This window comes from the organism of the source record quoted next, unplaced genomic scaffold (genome assembly GCF_019419815.1).
Source record: "Pyrus x bretschneideri cultivar Hongxiangsu unplaced genomic scaffold, Pyrus_bretschneideri_v1 Contig43, whole genome shotgun sequence".
NCBI lineage: Eukaryota > Viridiplantae > Streptophyta > Magnoliopsida > Rosales > Rosaceae > Pyrus > Pyrus x bretschneideri.
This window is the reverse complement of record NW_025999757.1, coordinates 2,994,386-3,012,596: the sequence shown is the minus strand read 5'-3', so window position 1 is coordinate 3,012,596 and position 18,211 is coordinate 2,994,386. Positions and strand designations below refer to the sequence as shown.

The window sequence follows — 18,211 nt, the reverse complement described above, 5'->3', positions numbered from 1 at the left end:
CTTCGTAGATAAGGATCTAGGAGCTTTTATCCCGTAGTTGCATTTTTCTCCCGGTTGTTAAGTAATAAGCCCTATTTGATCTTCACGCACAAAAGAAGCTTCCCAAGTTGCTGCCTTTACCTTCTTTCCGGGGAGGGGTCTCTAGCACATTATAATGCTATCTCCCTCGAAGTTGCTGCTCAATAGAATCTTTTTTTTAGGGGGAGGATCTAATAAATGGACCAAGGAAGCACTAATCATTGAGCTTGTGTGATCTTTGTATGAACCTTTGTTTACACTAGTGGATTGAACTTAGTGGAGAGTCCCTGGTTTTTTAATCCAGATGTGGGTTTTTTTCTGGCCAAAAACATCTCATGCAATTTATCACTTGTCAAGTTTACTTATCTAACTCTTTGCTTGTGATGTATGTTCATCGTTATTAGCAAATAGATAAGTCCATGCAACTAAGATTGTCAGCGTTAAAATGTGCACTAAACTGGATCTTAGTTAACTAGGAACTCTTTAGTAAACTGAGCATTGAATTTACTACTTCCGCTGTGAGTAAACTAACATATCTGATATATATTTTAAATTGCAGGTTATTCCACTTGGTACCAATTTTCAGAACTTGATTAACCTTTGGAGTCCACTTGTTTAGAATAGTTTAGTTGTTTATCCTTGCTGCTTGAGTTGGTATGTTTTTTTATCAATAACCCCAGTTTTGACGAAATATTCCTTACATGCCCCCGCTATCTAAGTATCTTGAAATGTTTTAGTAAGTTGTAACTATGTAAATGTACTTTTGTAGGTTCAACATTTGTACCTAGAATGACGACAAACAGTTCTAGTAAAATTGCAACTCCAGCAACTTCAACACTTGTTGTAGCTACTAAAGGGTATGGCATCTGAACTTTCTCGTAGTTTATTTTCCAATACAATATAGTCCAACTTCATAACAATGCATTGTTCCTTTTTTTTTTTTTCCTTTTATTATCACTTTGACATTAATTATTTTAGTCTTTTATGTGCTTTTCATATTATAAAGAATTTTTCACTGAGCTCTGAAGGCAAATACAACCTTAAAAGATTAGACATAATGATGTTGTGTAATTTGAATTGAAATTCATAAATTTGGAAACGGAAGAAAAAACATTAGTTGTAAAGGCTCTTTTATCTAACTTGTGCTCATCTATTTTGCTCGTCTTCTAGGACAAATTTAAATGCCAGCTTCATCATACCTATTACTGGATTACCATCTGAGATCATAGGGAAAACTACTCAGGAGGTACTTCATGTGTTTTCCTTTTTCTTTATTTGTCTATTAAATGTAGCTTTATATATGAATTACAAAATGTATATTAATTTCACATATATGATATGGAAAATTTGGAAAGTTCAAATACCCAGCCTTGAATGTTGTGAAAGCAAGTATATCACATATAGATTTGCATATTTTGATAACATAATGCAGTTTCTTACAACGTGAAGTAATTGACATGCTTTTATTGAAAGATAATCCATATATTGAAAATAAGAATGAGAATCCTTATTTATCTAAAAGTACGTGAACTCCATAGTCGTGCAATTGATTTTACATCGCATTGGAAAGCTCTGTGAAGTAATTACTTTTATCATTGTGAGGCTCAGATTTAATACAATCATTATTGAAATCTACATAATATTTTGTCAACGAAGATAGGTTAGACTTTCCTAATCCCTTGATGATCAATGCATCTCCATATTATTACAAGGCTTAAATTCTTCTTGTGCTTTGAACTTTGCCACTAATGAAGCCACTTTTTCACGGCCTGCCAAGGTACTTCTCAAATTTTCAAATCTTTTATTCTCTCATTAGGCAATGCTTTGACCTGAAATATTCTTCTAACGTGTAATTTTTTTTTTTTTTAGTAGAAACACTCGCCTACCTTGGAAGCTAACATTTTGGATCAATAAAAATTCTCTAGAATCTCGTGGCTGCAGCCACGGCTGCTACTGCATCTTTTAATAGTTCAACTTCAACCAAAACAGAAACCCTGACCAACAATACCAAATCTATAATTCAGGGCTTCCTTGGGAAGGATTATGCCTGCTTAACAGATAAGGGTCAGCGCATCAAGCTTTGCATAACTTTCAAGACTAGATCAAAGACAACTTCTTCCCTCCTTGTGTTAGGCCAATATTCCAAGGCATACTCGACCTGTAATGCCTCATCCTTATTTTCGTAACGTCGAGGATATTTCGGTAGTTTCACGTTTCGTATTTTGTGAGCCACTATGACCTACCTTGTCCCCTTGCTTTTTCCTCTTTGTCCCGTGCATCCCCCCTTTCCCATTTCTTTTCTATTTTCTGCCAACACACACTCACTCTCTCTCTCTCAAACTTTGTTCTCTCATTCTAACCTTCATTCTCCAGGAAGGCAACACACAAACAACAACGACAACACTCCCATCACCACTCAAACCAAGAGAACCACGAGCTTCGTCTCGTCCTCAAGAGCCTAGAACACCCAAACTTACCTCGAACTTACTTTTGGATTGTCGGGATCGAAATCCAAGTCGGGCCAAGAACTTTCAGGATAGTTTCTGGCCAAACCACGACAAGTTAGCTATGAGAAAGTACCATTCTCTTCATCTCGTTGAGAAGTATGATTTTCATTTTTGAATCGCTCGATTTCGTTGAGTATTGAAGAAGTTTTGAACGTTTAAAGTTTACCTAGGAATCCAATGAAAAACCTAGTTTTCCCACGGATCAGTCACCTTTCAAGCCATTTTCCGACCATCTCTAGCAACCATTGGGCTTCCAAATATGTATTCTCTTGTTCCACACTTTTCTAGCTTCGTTTTGATATATTATGGGTTGAATTTGGTTATGAAACGAAGAAGTTACGAAGCTTTAAAAATTGTCCAGATTTCTGGCCAAAAACCCAGTTTCCGGTGGGTTTTCAAGTGACCTTGTTAAACCGACCCGTTGACCGTTGACCTGATCTGTTGACTTCCATTGACCATTGGCCGTCAACGTTGAATTTTTGGGTTTCAACCGGGACCCCTCATAAACTAATTTTGACGTCCTGATTCCAAATCCGCATTTCGTTTTCCCAAATTCAATCGTTTTAGTAGAGTTTCATTAATTGGTTCCTTTATGTGCTTAGGTGTGTTTGTTAGTGGAGACCCCGTCCTCTCTAGTTTAAGCAGATATTCGACGACGGAGTATCTGTGAGTGGACCCTTTCTAAAATGCATGATCTTTATTATTAGAAATGCATACATGAAAAGCATGATTTTATGACTACGTTTTATGAAACGTTTATGAGTAAATTAGATTAACGCTTTTTGAATTATCATGCTTTATAGAATTTATGTTTACTAAGATATTTTTGAATATAATTTATGATATGATGTTTGAGCTATTGAGCTCTGATGAGATATATTTTGGAAAGATATTTATATATGGCTTCGGGCGAGCGATGTAGTCCCTTCGGGCGGATGATATTTATATATGGCTTTGGTTTGGCAATGTAGTGCCTTCGGGCGGAATATATTTATATATGGTTTCGGCGGGGCGATGTAGTGCCTTTGAGCGGAAGATATTTATATATGGCTTCGACCGAGCGATGTAGTGCCTTCGAGTGGAAGATATTTATATATGATCTTTGGGGCGGCGATGTAGTGCCTTCGAGTGGAAGATATTTATATATGATCTTTGGGGCGGCGATGTAGTGCCTTCGGGCAATTGTGATACCACTACTAAGCACACTTTATATGATATACAGTCTGCATAATGATCTTTCTCAGGACTACAGTCCTGCCTCAGTCTCCTCTCGTCTCATTTCTTTCATTCAGCGACTGGGTGCGCGCTTCGCCATGAAAGATCTTGGTGATCTTCATTTCTTCTTGGGGTTTTCGGAAAACCTATTACTTATTATGCTATATGAGTTTTCTAAACTGAGGGTTAGTACGTTGAAGAATAACTGTTTTAGTATTGCATATACATAAACTTGGTCTACTTATGTTTGGTTTTGCACCCCTTTAGGACCTAGGTACGAGGTATACGACCTGAGCTACGAGGCATTCCCATATCAGTGAATTTGTGTCCTTTCTGTGTAGGACATCTCTTGTAATCACACTTTCTAATATTTCTTCCGCTTGTATTTCGAATTAGTATAATGCTTTGAACATATCATGCATTATCACTTTTACATTGTTGGTAGTTGAATATTATATTTTATTAAGGTTTGTACTTGATTACTATATTGCGTTGTTACGCGCGAAAATTACATGCATGTTTCATATGTTCTCGGCATATGCATTCATAAAATGGCTTGCGTCACCCTTGGATGTCGGCCAGCATGTGGTCATCCCGTTGTCTTTCGAACATTGGGATCGGGGCGTGTCAGGACCAATTGGAGAATGGAGTATCAGCCTTTTAGCAAGCTCAAATTATATTCAATGATGACAAAGTTTTAGTTGATAAAATCAAATCCTTCAGCAATGATCAGATATCAAAACTTTATTTCTGCAACATGAAAAAGAAAGATTTCAAGAGCGGGAGGTAAAGAAGTGGCGGATTAAGGTTAAGCAAGCTCAAGTTTTAGCTTGAAAGATAATGGAAATTGTTAGAGAAAAATGGAGGCTACCACATCCTCATCGACAAGGGAGAGGATTTGTGGGGCATCTTCAAGAACATGTTGGATAAATATTTCCATTTGTAAAACTGTTCTGTTGTATATGCTTTCAACCTTGTAGATACTTTCAATTTGTGTAGCTATTTAATATTCTTGGGATTTTTAACTTAAAATTAAATAATGACAACATGTATCGAAGATTGATAAATCAATCAGACATCAACAACATGTTAAAAAATGATTATTTATTAACCAACTAAATCTTCTTCCTCCTCATATTTTAGATGAATTTAATGTAAATTATTTTATGTTTGTTAAAAAAAAAATATATTATTTGATTTATTAAAAATTTATTTAGAACAAGAGCTTAATGAATACAATAAATGAATTTTATACTCTTTTTTTCTCCTCAATTTAAATACTACCTCCAAATAATACTCATAATCTGAATCCAATTCATTATTTAGTAAACGCAATAAAATTCATAATTAAAATCCAATTCATTATTTGAATTCTAATTATCTCTACTAATTAATAAAACACTCATTATCAAATAAAATCCTATAAAATTACCAGCTTAACCCTCTAATTAAAACAGAACATGAATAAGAAATATGGGGCAAAATGTAATTTCATACAACCAAATTTTGTTTTTTTTTTCTTTCAAAGCCTCACCTACATGTAATCCTAACATATCTCTAATTAAAATTAAAAAAAAAAAAAAACTTCCCACTCTCACGCTTTGTTTGTGCCCATATGCTAGTTATGTATTAACAAAAGAGTCATCAATTTTATGGCGTGTATACTCGTAACCAGAATGGAAATTGAAAGGTTGATCTCGATTATGAATCATTCTTGTATTTACTAATACATGCAGGAATAAACAGTGAGTCATTTAAATTCCGGAGAGTTGAGAGCAAATCAGAAATGTAACTAATCTTGTATCTAATATAACAAAATCTTTCGTTTAATAAAAAAAATATAAAAATAAAAAAGGAGGGAAAGAAATGCATGTTTTTTACCCATTGTGGATGAAGGCCCAGCCCACTCCTATGGAAGCCATCGACACCCAAAAATCGAAAAGAGAAGTTCTGGAATGCCTTAACCAAAAACCCCAAAATTTGAAAAACCTCTCAATCACATAGTGCAGCAGCAGCACCGGAAGAGAGTGAAGAGAAGAAGAGGGAAAACAATGTCGGGCTTTTCATCCGGATCCTCCGCCTCCTCCGCCTCTTCCTCTTCCGCCCAATCCACTTCCCCTTTCTCTTTCTCCAACCCTCCTTCCTCCTTCTCATTCGGCTCTTCTGCCTCCCTATTCGGATCCTCTGCACCTGCCACCACGTCCACCACCGGCTTCTCCATTGGATCCTCGGCCTTCGGCGCCTCCACTCCCTCTAACCCTTCCTCCTCCCCATCTCCATTCTCCTTCTCCCTCAACTCCACTTCCACTCCCTCCTCCTCCCCATTCGGATCCTCAAACCCTAGCTCCGCCTCTACCCCTTCCTTCGGTTTCGCACCCACCGCCACCAACACCACCACCACAATAACGTCTTCGGCTTCCGCCCCTTCTTTCGGATTCGTACCCTCCTCTACCAACACCACAACCTCATCTGCCTCCGCTTCCTTTGGATTCTCATCCGCCGCCTCCGCCGCCGCCACCACCACAACCTCCTCTGCTTCCGCTCCTTCTTTTGGATTCTCATCAGCCGCATCCTCTGGCCTGTCCCTGTTTGGCTCCTCGGCCTCAACGGCTTCAACTCCTCTGTTTGGTTCAACTCCGTCCCAATCCCTGTTTGGCTCATCCTCATCGGCCCCCACCTCCACCGCCTCCGCCTCCCCTCTATTCGGAGCTCCTTCTTCCGCCACTTCATCCCCATTCGGAGCAACCTCATTTGCACCCAGCGCACCCACAAACCTGTTTGGAACCTCGTCCACTTCCGCTTCGCAGCTGTTTGGCACAGCGTCCTCTGCACCCAGCGCACCCTCGCCACTGTTTGGCACAGCTTCCTCGTCCCAACCTTCATCCTCTGTAGCTCCAACCACCCAATCGTTCCAAAGCTTCTCCACTTCCACTTCAGCCTTCACATTACCAACATCCTCCCCTCTTTTGAAACCCACAACCTCCACTCCCACCACCGCTGCTCCTCCATCAACAACCGCTTCCAGCTTCTCCTCCTTCGGAACGCCGGCTTCCTCCGCTTCACAATCCTCTTTCGGTTTCTCCACCAGTTTCTCCAATGCCGCCTCAAAACCGACCTCACAATCCTTCCCAACTCCCTCCGCTCCGTTTCTTTCTACTCTCACGACCACAACCCCTTCTTCGACTCCAGCAACTAGCACTACAACCCAAACCTCTTTCACTATGCCGTCTTTTGCTGTGATTCCTGCTACTTCTCCGGCTTCTAGCACCGCTGCAACAACGGCTCCAATGGCGGCCCCTGTGAGCTCAGCAGCTTCTTCCGGGGGCTCGCTTGTAAGCTCGTTCTCCTTCCAAACTACTTCAGGAGCTACTGCTTCTTCTGCTGCCTTTTTGTCTTTGACAAAAGGGTCTACACCTGCTCCATCGTCTCAAGCACAACCAAGCACTACCGTGCCTGCATTGGGTGAGTTTTCTCAACCTTCTTTTGTCACTTTTCAATTAATGTTGTATCAGAGCTTCTATTGTGGTTATTTGTCTTTAAATTGGTTAAGCATTTCGAATCAATATTAGGAGTATGGGTAGAACTTAGAAGAACACTGAATTGCTTTGCGGGATTATGTTGCGAATGGCTTTGAACTTTTGAGTTCATTTGTTTTAGAGCATTTTGAGTTGTGATCGGTGTTCGAAATTGTAACTCCGTAGACAAGGCACGTGAAAAAGCGATTTTGAGAACCTCATTCTTGTTGAACCACAACTCATGTATGCTTATCTCAAAAGCGTTAGTTACTTAGAAGGGTCCGGATAAATTGTAACCGTGCAAAAGTGCTATTCTGTAGGTGTCGGTACTTCAGCCCCTGTAACTGCTACAACAACCACTACAAGTACTGCTGCAACTCAGACATCAACATCACTTGTTGCAGCTTCTACTAGTGGGTATGCGTACTTGGCCTTGTTTCTAACTTTCATTTATTGTTTTTTAATACATCTAAACTTTCTTGTACCGTATTTTCCCCGTACAACAAAGTTCAACTTCTTGGCGCATTATGCTTTACCTCCTTTGCTTTAACATTAATCTATTGTAATAGGTCATCTTATAAACAGTTTTTCTTTCTGCCCAACCACAAATTGGAAATAGAAAAAGGTTTTGTGCAATATGCTCGGATCTTTAGAAATTATGGAGTTTTATCTGACTTGTGCTTTTCTGCCCTGCTTGTTCTATAGGACAACTTCAATTGTCAACACTACATTATCTAGTGCACCAAAATTACCGTCTGAAATCACAGGGAAGACTGTGGAGGAGGTACTTTAAATGTTTGCCTTTTGTTTACAAGTAGTGTTGTTTATAACATGGCTATATGACTGAGTTGCCACTTTAGTTATTTGCATATGTTTAGTTTATGACTGAAAAATCTGGACGATTCTACCAGTGCGGTGAAGGCAAATATTATGCCACACATGCATCATCTCACACTACAAACTCCTACTAGCTTAAACAAGGGGCAAGCTTTTCCTTGAATGGCTAGTCCTGATATTGAAAAGATATTAAAGAAAATCCTTTGTTTATGCAAAATCAAATTTGAACCAACCCTGAACATATGCAACTGAATTTATCGTCCTCTGCATGTCGTGTTCATCATTATTATAATCATTCTTCAAATCCACTTAAAAAGTGTGACATCTCTTTAAGGAAATACTTTTTAGAAGACCAGTTTCTCTACCCTACTCTATTATCAGTATAACTCTATACTTATACAGGGTTAAATTCTTTCTGTTCTCTGAGATAATCTATTACATATGAAGTAATTTTTTTTTCTTTTGGTTAAAGATCATCAAGGAGTGGAATGCTGAGCTTCAAGAGCGTACTGGAAAATTCCGAAAGCAGGCTAATGCAATAGCAGATTGGGACAAAAGGATTTTGCACAACCGTGATGTTCTTCTTAGGCTTGAGGTGATCTGTTTCCCAATATATTAGAAAATTTTGGGTAGACTGGTTAACAGCTATATGATTTTCAGTTATGATACATTAGTAACTTCATTTAGTTGATATCCTTCAGTGAGCAGTATTTTTACTCATTGTGTTATTACTATTATCCTTATATGTAACATTGCACAATCAGTCTCAGTTCCTTCTTTTTTTGTTTGAAGATAAAAAGACTACTTAGTTGTGTATCCCTTGGTTGGTTTCCCCATTTCTTCTTGTTCTACTATGGAGCTGTTTGATAATCATTTCATCTTTTGTTTTTAGCTCACTTTTTTGAAAACTGAAAGTTGAAATCTTGTTTGGTAACTATTGAAAACTGAAAACCAAAAGATGAAAACTCAAGGCCAAATTTGAAAACTCAGGGAATTAATTGTCAGCTTTCATTTTTTTTGAAAGCTGAAAATTGAAAGTAGTTACCAAACAAGATTTCAGTTTTCAAAAAAGTGAAAAGTAAAAAGTGAAAACAAAATGGTAATTAAACGGCCCCTATGCTTTTCTCTTTTGCTTTCTCTGCTGGTATTTTCATTGTTTAGTAACACTGTTCACATGAACTAATATGAATTTGTTCAATAGTTGCAATGATTAATAATAATGTTTTCAGTTTTCAAAAAAGTGAAAAGTAAAAACTGCAAAACAAAATGGTAATCAAACGGCCCCTATGCTTTTCTCTTTTGCTTTCTCTGCTAGTATTTTCATTGTTTAGTAACACTGTTCACATGAACTAATATGAATTTGTTCAATAGTTGCAATGATTAATAATAATGTTTGACTTGCATGTTATAATTATTTAGATTGAAGTGGCGAAAGTGGTTGAAACCCAAGCTAACTTGGAGCGGCAACTAGAGTTAATTGAGACTCATCAGCAAGAGGTACTTTAGAGTAGTGCACTAATTGGAATAGTCTTCATTATGTCAGTCTTTGTATATAGCACATACTGATGCATCATAATTAATGTTTCCTTTATATATGAAGCTGCTCTTTTATTCTTCTTCTAGGACCACTAGGCAATTGATCCCATAGATGTACACAACCAGGACTATATAAAACAATATTACACATTAACTAGATATCTTTGGGTTTGGGGTCGTCATTTTTTTAATTAAATATTCTCTTTTTAGTGTTTCAAGCCCTAAAGCGGATCCTTAGAAACTTATTAGTTCAAACTAGTAGCAATGTTTTAAAAGGTGAAGGTGAAGTCAAGGCATCTCATGGATAGCCTCGCCTAGGTGATAGGCTCGAGGTGTGAGGTGATAGTCTCACGGTACCTAAATTTATTATAATACTTAATATATAAAATATAATACATTGTAAAACAATCAAGCAAGCATGCCAAGCAATCAAATATTTAGCTATTATCATTATTTCTTCAATTCACATCAAAAAGTCATAATAAACTAATAGAAACTAGGTTAGAAACATAAAATTAGCATGAATTTTATAAAAACCCTGCCCAAAACTGGCTTTTTTATTAAAGAAAAAAAATGAAACGCCCAGGTTAGTCTATAGCCACTCCCGCTGGGCAGAGGCGTGTAGCCCCACCTCAAAAAGGGCCTAGGCGAGTCTTAAAACTAGTTTTTTAAAACACTGACTAGTAGTTTTAAAGAAATTTGTAGATGGTCCTTGTGACCTAAAGGTATTATGTTCTCCCCTTTATCCCCAAGAATAAACCCAGCTGTCAATGGATTACAGCAAATGAAAACATATATGTATGGTAATGTTCCTTCTTTATTTTGTCTTGTTAGGTTGATAAGGCTTTGCAAAGCATGGAAGAAGAAGCTGAGCGTATATACAAGGATGAACATGGATTGCTCCGTGATGATGAGGCTGCATCCACAAGAGATGCAATGTGAGTTTTTGTAATGTTGCTTTTGTTTTATTTTATCTGATGGAAATTTTTTAGGCTGCTTTATGCTATCTGTATTGGACCAGTTGTATTTGTGCTTCTCTGTTCTGGTACTACTTTTGTCTGTTGCATTAGGCAATCTGTACATTTTGCTGTTACCATTCTTGAAATCAAGTTGCGAAGTATGCTCCTGCTTGAATAAGTTTTGCGGCCTGATATGGACATAGGGAATAGATTGTTTGGGTGTGAACTAGCCAATTATTGTTTCTTTACTGGGATTAATCCGTTTATTGACAATCCTGTAAGAGGTTTTGTCTAGTCCTATTGGAATTATGGTGAAAAGTTAGTAGGATAACCATAACCATTTTGGCATGTTGATTGCTCTGTCACATAAGTGTATGCACATAGTACATACGCACGCAGACTACATTCTTTCTTCCTGTTTTCCTCCCTTTTGGGTCTTGCTCGCTTTTTGTAGTTTATAAGCATGCCAATGGTCCTGAATTTTTTTTTCTGTATTATTGTTATGGTTTCAATCGCAGGTATGAGCAAGCTGAGTTTGTAGAGAGGGAACTAGAGCAGGTGACAGAACAGATCAAATCAATTATTCAGACCTTAAATGCGAACCAGGTAACTATTTCAGTTTAGTGTTATACTTATTAAGAATCTTTGACCGCATACGTTGATGATTATACTAATGTTTTTGTTTTGTTTAGGGAGGGGAACTTGATGCAAATGATGGTATGGCTCCGTTAGATGTGGTTGTCCGAATCTTAAACAATCAGCTTAGCTCTTTAATGTGGATTGATGAAAAGGTTAGTATCTTTTTGCATGACTTTTTATTAGTTGTCGTTGTTAGTATCTAAAGAGGGTGCACTGTGTCCTCAGTTTTATTAGTAACTAGGAGTAAGATACACGGTATGAAGAGTTTAAGATTATCCGACTCCCCTTATTGTATGCATGGTCTCAATTTATGAGAAGGCCCTTGGTATCACTAGTAGATTCAACGTTTTCATCAAAATCTTTTGTACTGTTTGCTTGAAAAAAATTCCTGTAATTTATCTCATTAGTGATATTTCATCAGTATTTTGGTCCTATGGGAGAAAACAACGTGATGATTACAACAATTGAAGTGTGCAGAGAAAAGTTTTTTTTAAAATATGTGTACTGTTTCATCTACATGCTTGAGATCTGGTTTCTTCTTTAATGGCAACACTGACCTTCCTCCAATCCATCAGGCCGAAGAATTCTCCTCGCGAATTCAGAAGCTCGCCAATGAAGGTCCTGCTGCAGATCGCGAATTAATGGCTCCAAAATACTGGATGTTGTGATCATCGGAATTGTAAACCACCTTCAATTCCCCCACACATCAGTTTCGAAGTTTAGTGTATGTTAAATACTCTTCGTAATAACCATTTGTGGTGCATAAATGTTCAGATATACAAATCTCTATCGACATTTTTGTGATGTCTACTTCTTCTGTGTAATTGACTGCTCTATGAAACCACCGTGGCGCTGAAAAATTGTACGTGGCAGAAGCACCGCCCCTCGGTGTTACCGATCACAAATCTTAACACATGATGGCGATCGGTTTATTTTCTCCCTCTCAGTTATGCAGTGTTACATAATTGTCAAAAGATAGTTTGCGACTTTATTCTCACAAAACAGTGTTTGAAGTAATGCATGTGCACGAATGAGAGCGAGTTATGATCGATGTGATTTGTACAAACATGTTTCCGGAGCAGATCCGGCGATCAAGCTCCGCGGAATCGTGCGACGACCACAATCAAGAGGATAACAACGGTGAGAAGCAATGAGGATCTAACTTTTTCTTCAAACTGATCCGTGTCGTTGGCCGGCGGGTTCGGGTTCTTTTCCTGCAGAGTCTCCGGCGGCAGAAATATATCAGTCACAAGTGACTGAAACTGCTCAATGAGCTCCATAACTTTTGCTCTTGTGATGTCCATAATCCACCTCATAACGCGTTTAGCGAATTCTGGCTCTTGGTTTGAACTCTGAGGCAGCAGCCCTTCATTCCCACACACAGATAAATCTGTAGAAATGTATATAAATTAGTAAAACTAAATTAGAAAGTTCAGCTCAATTTCAACTTAATTCTCCTAAAACATGATAAGATGCAAAACACCAGGTAAATTGAGTTCAAGGTTGCCGGAAATGCATACCGGAGGAGGGAGGCTCTCGGAGCTTCTTAACCAACTCATTGTTGGTAACCGCATCCCAAAGGGCTCTATCAGACGACAGGGAAACCACCATCCTCTACACTCAAGTTTGATTTTTCAAGCACCATTGAGGGAAGAAAAATAACCCAAAAGTTAAAAAAAAACCGTAAAAAAGCAGAGTCGAAGCACTTTTGGGATAAGCATTTAGTGGCAAAAACAAGGCAGCACCTTAACAGAAGGATCAGTTTGCAACGATTGGAAAGCATCGTAAACTTTTCCGTGTCCATAAGATAGCAATTTTCTTGTAACACAAGAATCTAATATCGGCTGAAGCCACTGCAACTCTGAGTGAGACGAACTAGTTATTCCCTGCAGAAAACTGCTCAACAAGAAAACATGATCAGACATATTCAATCGCTTACGCCTCAGTTTTGACATCCATTCCTTCATTCAACATTCGTTGAATTTAGCGAGTTATTGGTTCCAACCCAAAATCCTTAACACCAAACGAGACCATAGTATTAGTTCGTTTTGATATAATTAATAAGGCGGTTCCTGAACCCAATTTTCTCTCCCTTCTTTTTCATTAACAAGATATTTCCCTAAAAGCTTCATCGGTTTACCAGAACATAAAGTTAAAATATGGTTATACAAATTATATCATTAGAAAACTAGCTAAACCAAAGAGTAAATCAAGCTAATTAGTCCTGTTATTTTCAAATTTAACATTTACGAAGCAAGTTGAAGTTCCAATTATTTATAAGCACATGCAAGGTACCTTGATTTCGCGACGTGGGATTCAAAGCCCATGAATTTAAAATTGTTTCATGAATACCACTTTCTTACTTAATATAGGTCTAGTAAAATCGTGTTTCTGCAAAATTAATGGTACTCATCACCTGAGAAGAGCAAGGATGGCATTTTCGACTTCGAATCGGGACGGAACTGGACCAAAAACGGAGCTCAGCAACGGCGTCCGACTTGCTCTCTTGTTTTGTACTTGTTTTCTGCAGGTTTCACTCCCAGAGTCACAGAAGCAGTATGAACCAGTGCACGAGGGTGTGATGGGTCCCACTTGAACGCTGCTACTAGGATGGAACTGGAAGATTGTTTGAGGAGGAGGAGAGAAGAAGAAGAAGAAGAATGTCTGACGTGGATGATAGGCATGGTTCCTCCTCCCATGGCTAATTGCCTAATTGGCTATGGCTTCCTTTTTCTTAATTTCTTCACTAATCTAGGTTCTTGTCAGTGTTGGTTTTCATATGTACACGTCAACGAATCAACACCTTTCTCTTGTAATACGATATAACTCATCTACAAGCCCATGCCCATAGCTTTTGGGCCGGGGACAAGAACATCTCTGATTTTGTTGTAAATGTGAAATGGCGGAATTCTCCCCAGTGCATTATTTTTCACGAGTGAGCGGTTTAAGATTTTTTTTTTTATAAAAAAAAGAAAAAAAGGAAAGAGATTTGGTTAAATTTGAATGTTTGCTTTTTGTGTTTTGATGTGCAGGAGAGCATCATTCAGGAAAATAGTTGCATCTTATTTGGAAGTGCTTCTGAAAAGGCTAAAAGTGTTTTCTAACAACCAAAACGTTTTTTAAGTACGTTTGATCAAAAAACTGATAAGCATTTATGGGTAGTAGACGCTCTTCATAAAATATGCTTCATTAGGAAACACCTTGATAATTGATTCAATAAAAATTTCAGCATGTTTATATTAAACATACATCTAGCAAAAATGCTTATGAGCACAAAAGCTTATAGAGAAGCAATTCCAAATGGGTTGGAAATAGTGTTGTGGTCGATGGATTTTGCTTCATGTACATAGAAAGATGATTTTCACACATCAAGTTTTAACTTCTCAACTACCATATCTTTTTTTTATGTGGCCGTTAAATTCAATAAATCAAACAATAACAAGACATAATTAAATAAGAATATTTGAGAGGTTAAAACAGGTGTGTGCTTATAATTCCCTCGTGTGATACAAAGATGAATACTGAGTTGTAACAGTGTGTGCGGCGCAGGGTTAAAAGGGTGAAATAAAATTTTGGAGTAATTTCAGTTTCCCTTGGGGAACAAAGGACACGTGGAGTGTTACGAACATTCACAATGGGTGGTATCAGAATTTGGAGAACCCCATATGGCCCATGGCGTTCGAGAGTGAATGAAGAGCCGAAGACAACGCCTTGCGTTCAGAAACAGATTTGGACACAATTCCTCAAAAAAATCCTCCACGTTTTGGAGTAATTTTTCCGTTTCTTCAATCTCAAGGTACATTTTCCCTCTCTAATTTCCATCTTATTTGATCAAATAATGTGTGTGTGTATTTATATATATGTATGTATATGTATATTTGTATATATGCGTGTGTTTATATAGATTGATATGAATGTAGAAGAAGGAGATGGCAGAAGGGAATCCGCAATCGAGGTACGTGAAGCTAACGAGGGAACAAGAAGCGCCATCCGAGGATATCACCCCTGGAGAGCTCAACCAGCCCATTCATATTCCTCAGGTCCTTATTCTGATTTTATTTTTTGGGTGCAGATTGGATGTTGGTTTTCGAATTCTTAGAGATTTCGTGAGCATGCGTTCTCATAGCTCATCGGTTTGGTTATAATCAACACTCATGCAGACGTTTCCTCTGTCTCTAGATTATAAGTTTTGCAGTTTGAATCACCCCTCTTCGTTGTTAGAGTAGTTTAAAATCGGTGCACATTTTGTTAAATTCAGCAACGTCAATTAGCGGATGAACTTTTTGTTCGGGGGTTAATTATAAATTGTACTCATATACATACACACACACACACACACACACATATATATATATATATATTCACTGTGAGACCTCAATCTAATGTTGGGATACTGTGTTTCTTGTTGTTCTTTTGACAGTTAGGTGTCGAGAAGTGCTTGGAATGTGGGCAAGCCCTACCGGAAAGATACCAACCCCCAGCTGATGAAGATTGGACAACCGGGATATTTGGTTGTGCTCAAGATCCTGAGAGTTGTAAGAGTTCATTTGCTCTTATCACTTTTTCACTTTCAGTGATTACCTTAATCACACAAGATGAACAATGTTAAATGCGACCCGATGTTTTAGAAAGTAGAAGTTTACATTGTCCGTTATGCAAGATTGTTTTTTGAGGAATGCAACCTTTTCTCACCTCATCAGGTCATAAGGCTTTGCATAGCAACGAGGAGGAGTGTTTTATTGTTCTTGCTGAGATGATAATTTGTTTAGATTTTGGATGAAAAAGGAAAAATTTCTTAGATTTCAGAATATCTGGTCGAGTGGGACGAGATAGAAGTCACTACCTTCATGGATTATCTCCTATTACTCACACTTCCATGGTCATTAGTTAATAATTCGTTACTTTTTGTGTTTGTGCTGAAGGCTGGACTGGACTTTTCTGTCCATGCGTGTTGTTTGGGCGTAATGTTGAAACCATACGAGAAGAAATTCCTTGGAACAATGCTTGTGTTTGCCATGCCATGTGCGTTGAAGGAGGAATTGCAGTTGCAGCAGCAACAGCGTTTTTTCACGGTGTTGATCCTAAGACCTCAGTTCTCATCTGCGAGACACTGCTATTTGCCTGGTGGATGTGTGCAATCTACACAGGTCTGTTTAGGCAGTCATTGCAAAAGAAATATCATCTCAAGGTGAATTTCAGTTCCTATATATTTTTTTTCTTCAAATTACATGCAAAATAAATCAGAAAACATGAACGAATAGGATGACAAATCAGATATATTTCCTTTATCTTCTACTTTTATTAGGCGAAATTTATGTTTTCTGACATTTAATGTACAGCTCATGATGGAGAATTGATGTCTTAGGATGAAATGTTGATTTGGGACTCTCCAAATGATAGCCGGAATTAATATGCAGACGTGCATTGGGCGGGCATGTGTGTGTGTGTTTTGCCTCCGGTTCAAGCTGAACTTAAATTGCCTTTTCAATATTCTCAATCAATCATCTATATCGTCTGCCATGAATCTTGCTCGCTGATTTTACATAGAAGATTATCGTTTCTTAATCGGTGTTTACTTTGACATCATGTACTTTCATATATTTGCTTGATGTTTCAGATAAAGCAAAACTTTCAATTGTCGACGAGTTTCCCTACATACCATGAGAAAAAGAAGGATTTCGAGCCTTCAGAGCTTTTTCCTTAAGTAATTTTTTACCTATCTGCAGGATTCACCGTGTGATCCATGCATGGTGCACTGCTGCATGCACTGGTGTGCTCTTTGTCAAGAGCACAGGGAGATGAGGAACCACTTATCTGATAACACAACCACAACAATGACCGTTGTTTCCCCTCCACCGGTTCAAGAGATGGACTCCGGCGAGAAGAAGGACGCTGAAGCTTCGTCTTCAGAGTCTCCTGGTCATCCAAACACCAATATGGAGCTGGCTCTGCAGCCTGTGTAGCATTCCCTTTCGTTATGAATCGAGTCCATAGAAGATTAACCGGTGCAGAATTTTGATGACCCGGGATGCGTTGTTAGGATGCGAAATCTGCAGGTTTTTGAGAAAAAAGAAAATCTTGCCAACGAGAATTGTTATTGGCGTCAATTTGAAAATCAATTTCATTGCACCCATGATTTTGCCTTATATTTTGTCACATCTTTGCAATATTATCAAATTTTAATTCAAAAAGTAAGCTAGAAACTTCAAGGATTTTTTCTTGTATTATCAACCTCTTGGCTAATTGGTGCATGTTTGACTCGAGTTTTTACACTAGGAAAGATTTGTAAAACTCACCATTATCGTGAGATAAACTTTGCGGCTGATGGTTTTCTCAGTCTAGTTTATTTTGGCCAAGCACCTCTTGTTGTCATCTTCTTATAGCTATTGGTGTTGAAATTTCTAGGTCTCATTATATTTTATTGTAATTTCTCTTTGTTGGGAGTTCACCACAACTTTGCAGATGATCCTTGTTTGAGTTTATCATGTTTTCTCAGTCTAGTTTATTTTTACCAAGCGCCACTTGTTGGCATCTTCTGATGGCTGTTGGTGCTGAAATTTTTAGATATCGTTATGTTTTATTGTAGATCTCTTTGTTGGGAGTTCACCACAACTTTGCGGCTGATGTCCCGTGTCTGAATTCAACGTGTTTTCTTAATCTAGTTTATTTTGACCTAGCGTCTCTTGTTGACATCTTCTGATGGCCGTTGGTGCTGGAATCTCTAGGCCTCGTTATGTCTTATTGTAGTTTCTCTTTGTTGGAGTTCATCACTATTGTTTTTTTACACAAGTGATAGAGTGGAGGAAGGAAATCAAACCAAAGACTTCAAGTACGTGAGTAAAGACTCTTAATCATTGTGCGTTCTTTATTCTTTTAAAAAAAGGGATCAGCTAGTAGTTTCGTCGAAACAATCTACCTTTTCGGGGTTCGGTTGGGAAGACTCACAGAGATATTTCAGCCTCTATCTGATTATCACCATGTGAAT

The 18,211-nt window shown here is 38.1% G+C and overlaps 3 protein-coding genes across 3 annotated transcripts; 2 read left to right on the top strand and 1 right to left on the bottom strand.

The window, feature by feature from the left end:
* Nucleotides 1-5,776: 5,776 nt before the first annotated feature.
* LOC103962243 (nuclear pore complex protein NUP62) lies at nucleotides 5,777-12,036 on the top strand. Its single transcript, XM_009374925.3, has 9 exons — nucleotides 5,777-7,202; nucleotides 7,576-7,672; nucleotides 7,961-8,039; nucleotides 8,565-8,687; nucleotides 9,512-9,589; nucleotides 10,463-10,566; nucleotides 11,106-11,193; nucleotides 11,280-11,378; nucleotides 11,802-12,036. The coding sequence occupies exons 1-9, from the start codon at nucleotides 5,792-5,794 to the stop codon at nucleotides 11,892-11,894; spliced, it is 2,172 nt and encodes a 723-aa protein (XP_009373200.2). The 5' UTR covers nucleotides 5,777-5,791; the 3' UTR covers nucleotides 11,895-12,036.
* Nucleotides 12,037-12,191: 155 nt separating this feature from the next.
* LOC103962244 lies at nucleotides 12,192-14,057 on the bottom strand. Its single transcript, XM_009374926.3, has 5 exons — nucleotides 14,046-14,057; nucleotides 13,643-13,935; nucleotides 12,972-13,122; nucleotides 12,747-12,840; nucleotides 12,192-12,616 (listed from the first exon to the last, which is right to left on the bottom strand). Exons 1-5 carry the CDS (start codon nucleotides 14,055-14,057, stop codon nucleotides 12,318-12,320), a joined length of 849 nt encoding a protein of 282 aa, XP_009373201.2. The 3' UTR covers nucleotides 12,192-12,317.
* An 828-nt stretch (nucleotides 14,058-14,885) lies between these two features.
* On the top strand, nucleotides 14,886-17,585 carry LOC103962242 (cell number regulator 6). Its single transcript, XM_009374924.3, has 5 exons — nucleotides 14,886-15,022; nucleotides 15,147-15,266; nucleotides 15,647-15,761; nucleotides 16,149-16,414; nucleotides 16,953-17,585. Exons 2-5 carry the CDS (start codon nucleotides 15,156-15,158, stop codon nucleotides 17,187-17,189), a joined length of 729 nt encoding a protein of 242 aa, XP_009373199.2. The 5' UTR covers nucleotides 14,886-15,022; nucleotides 15,147-15,155; the 3' UTR covers nucleotides 17,190-17,585.
* Nucleotides 17,586-18,211: the final 626 nt, after the last annotated feature.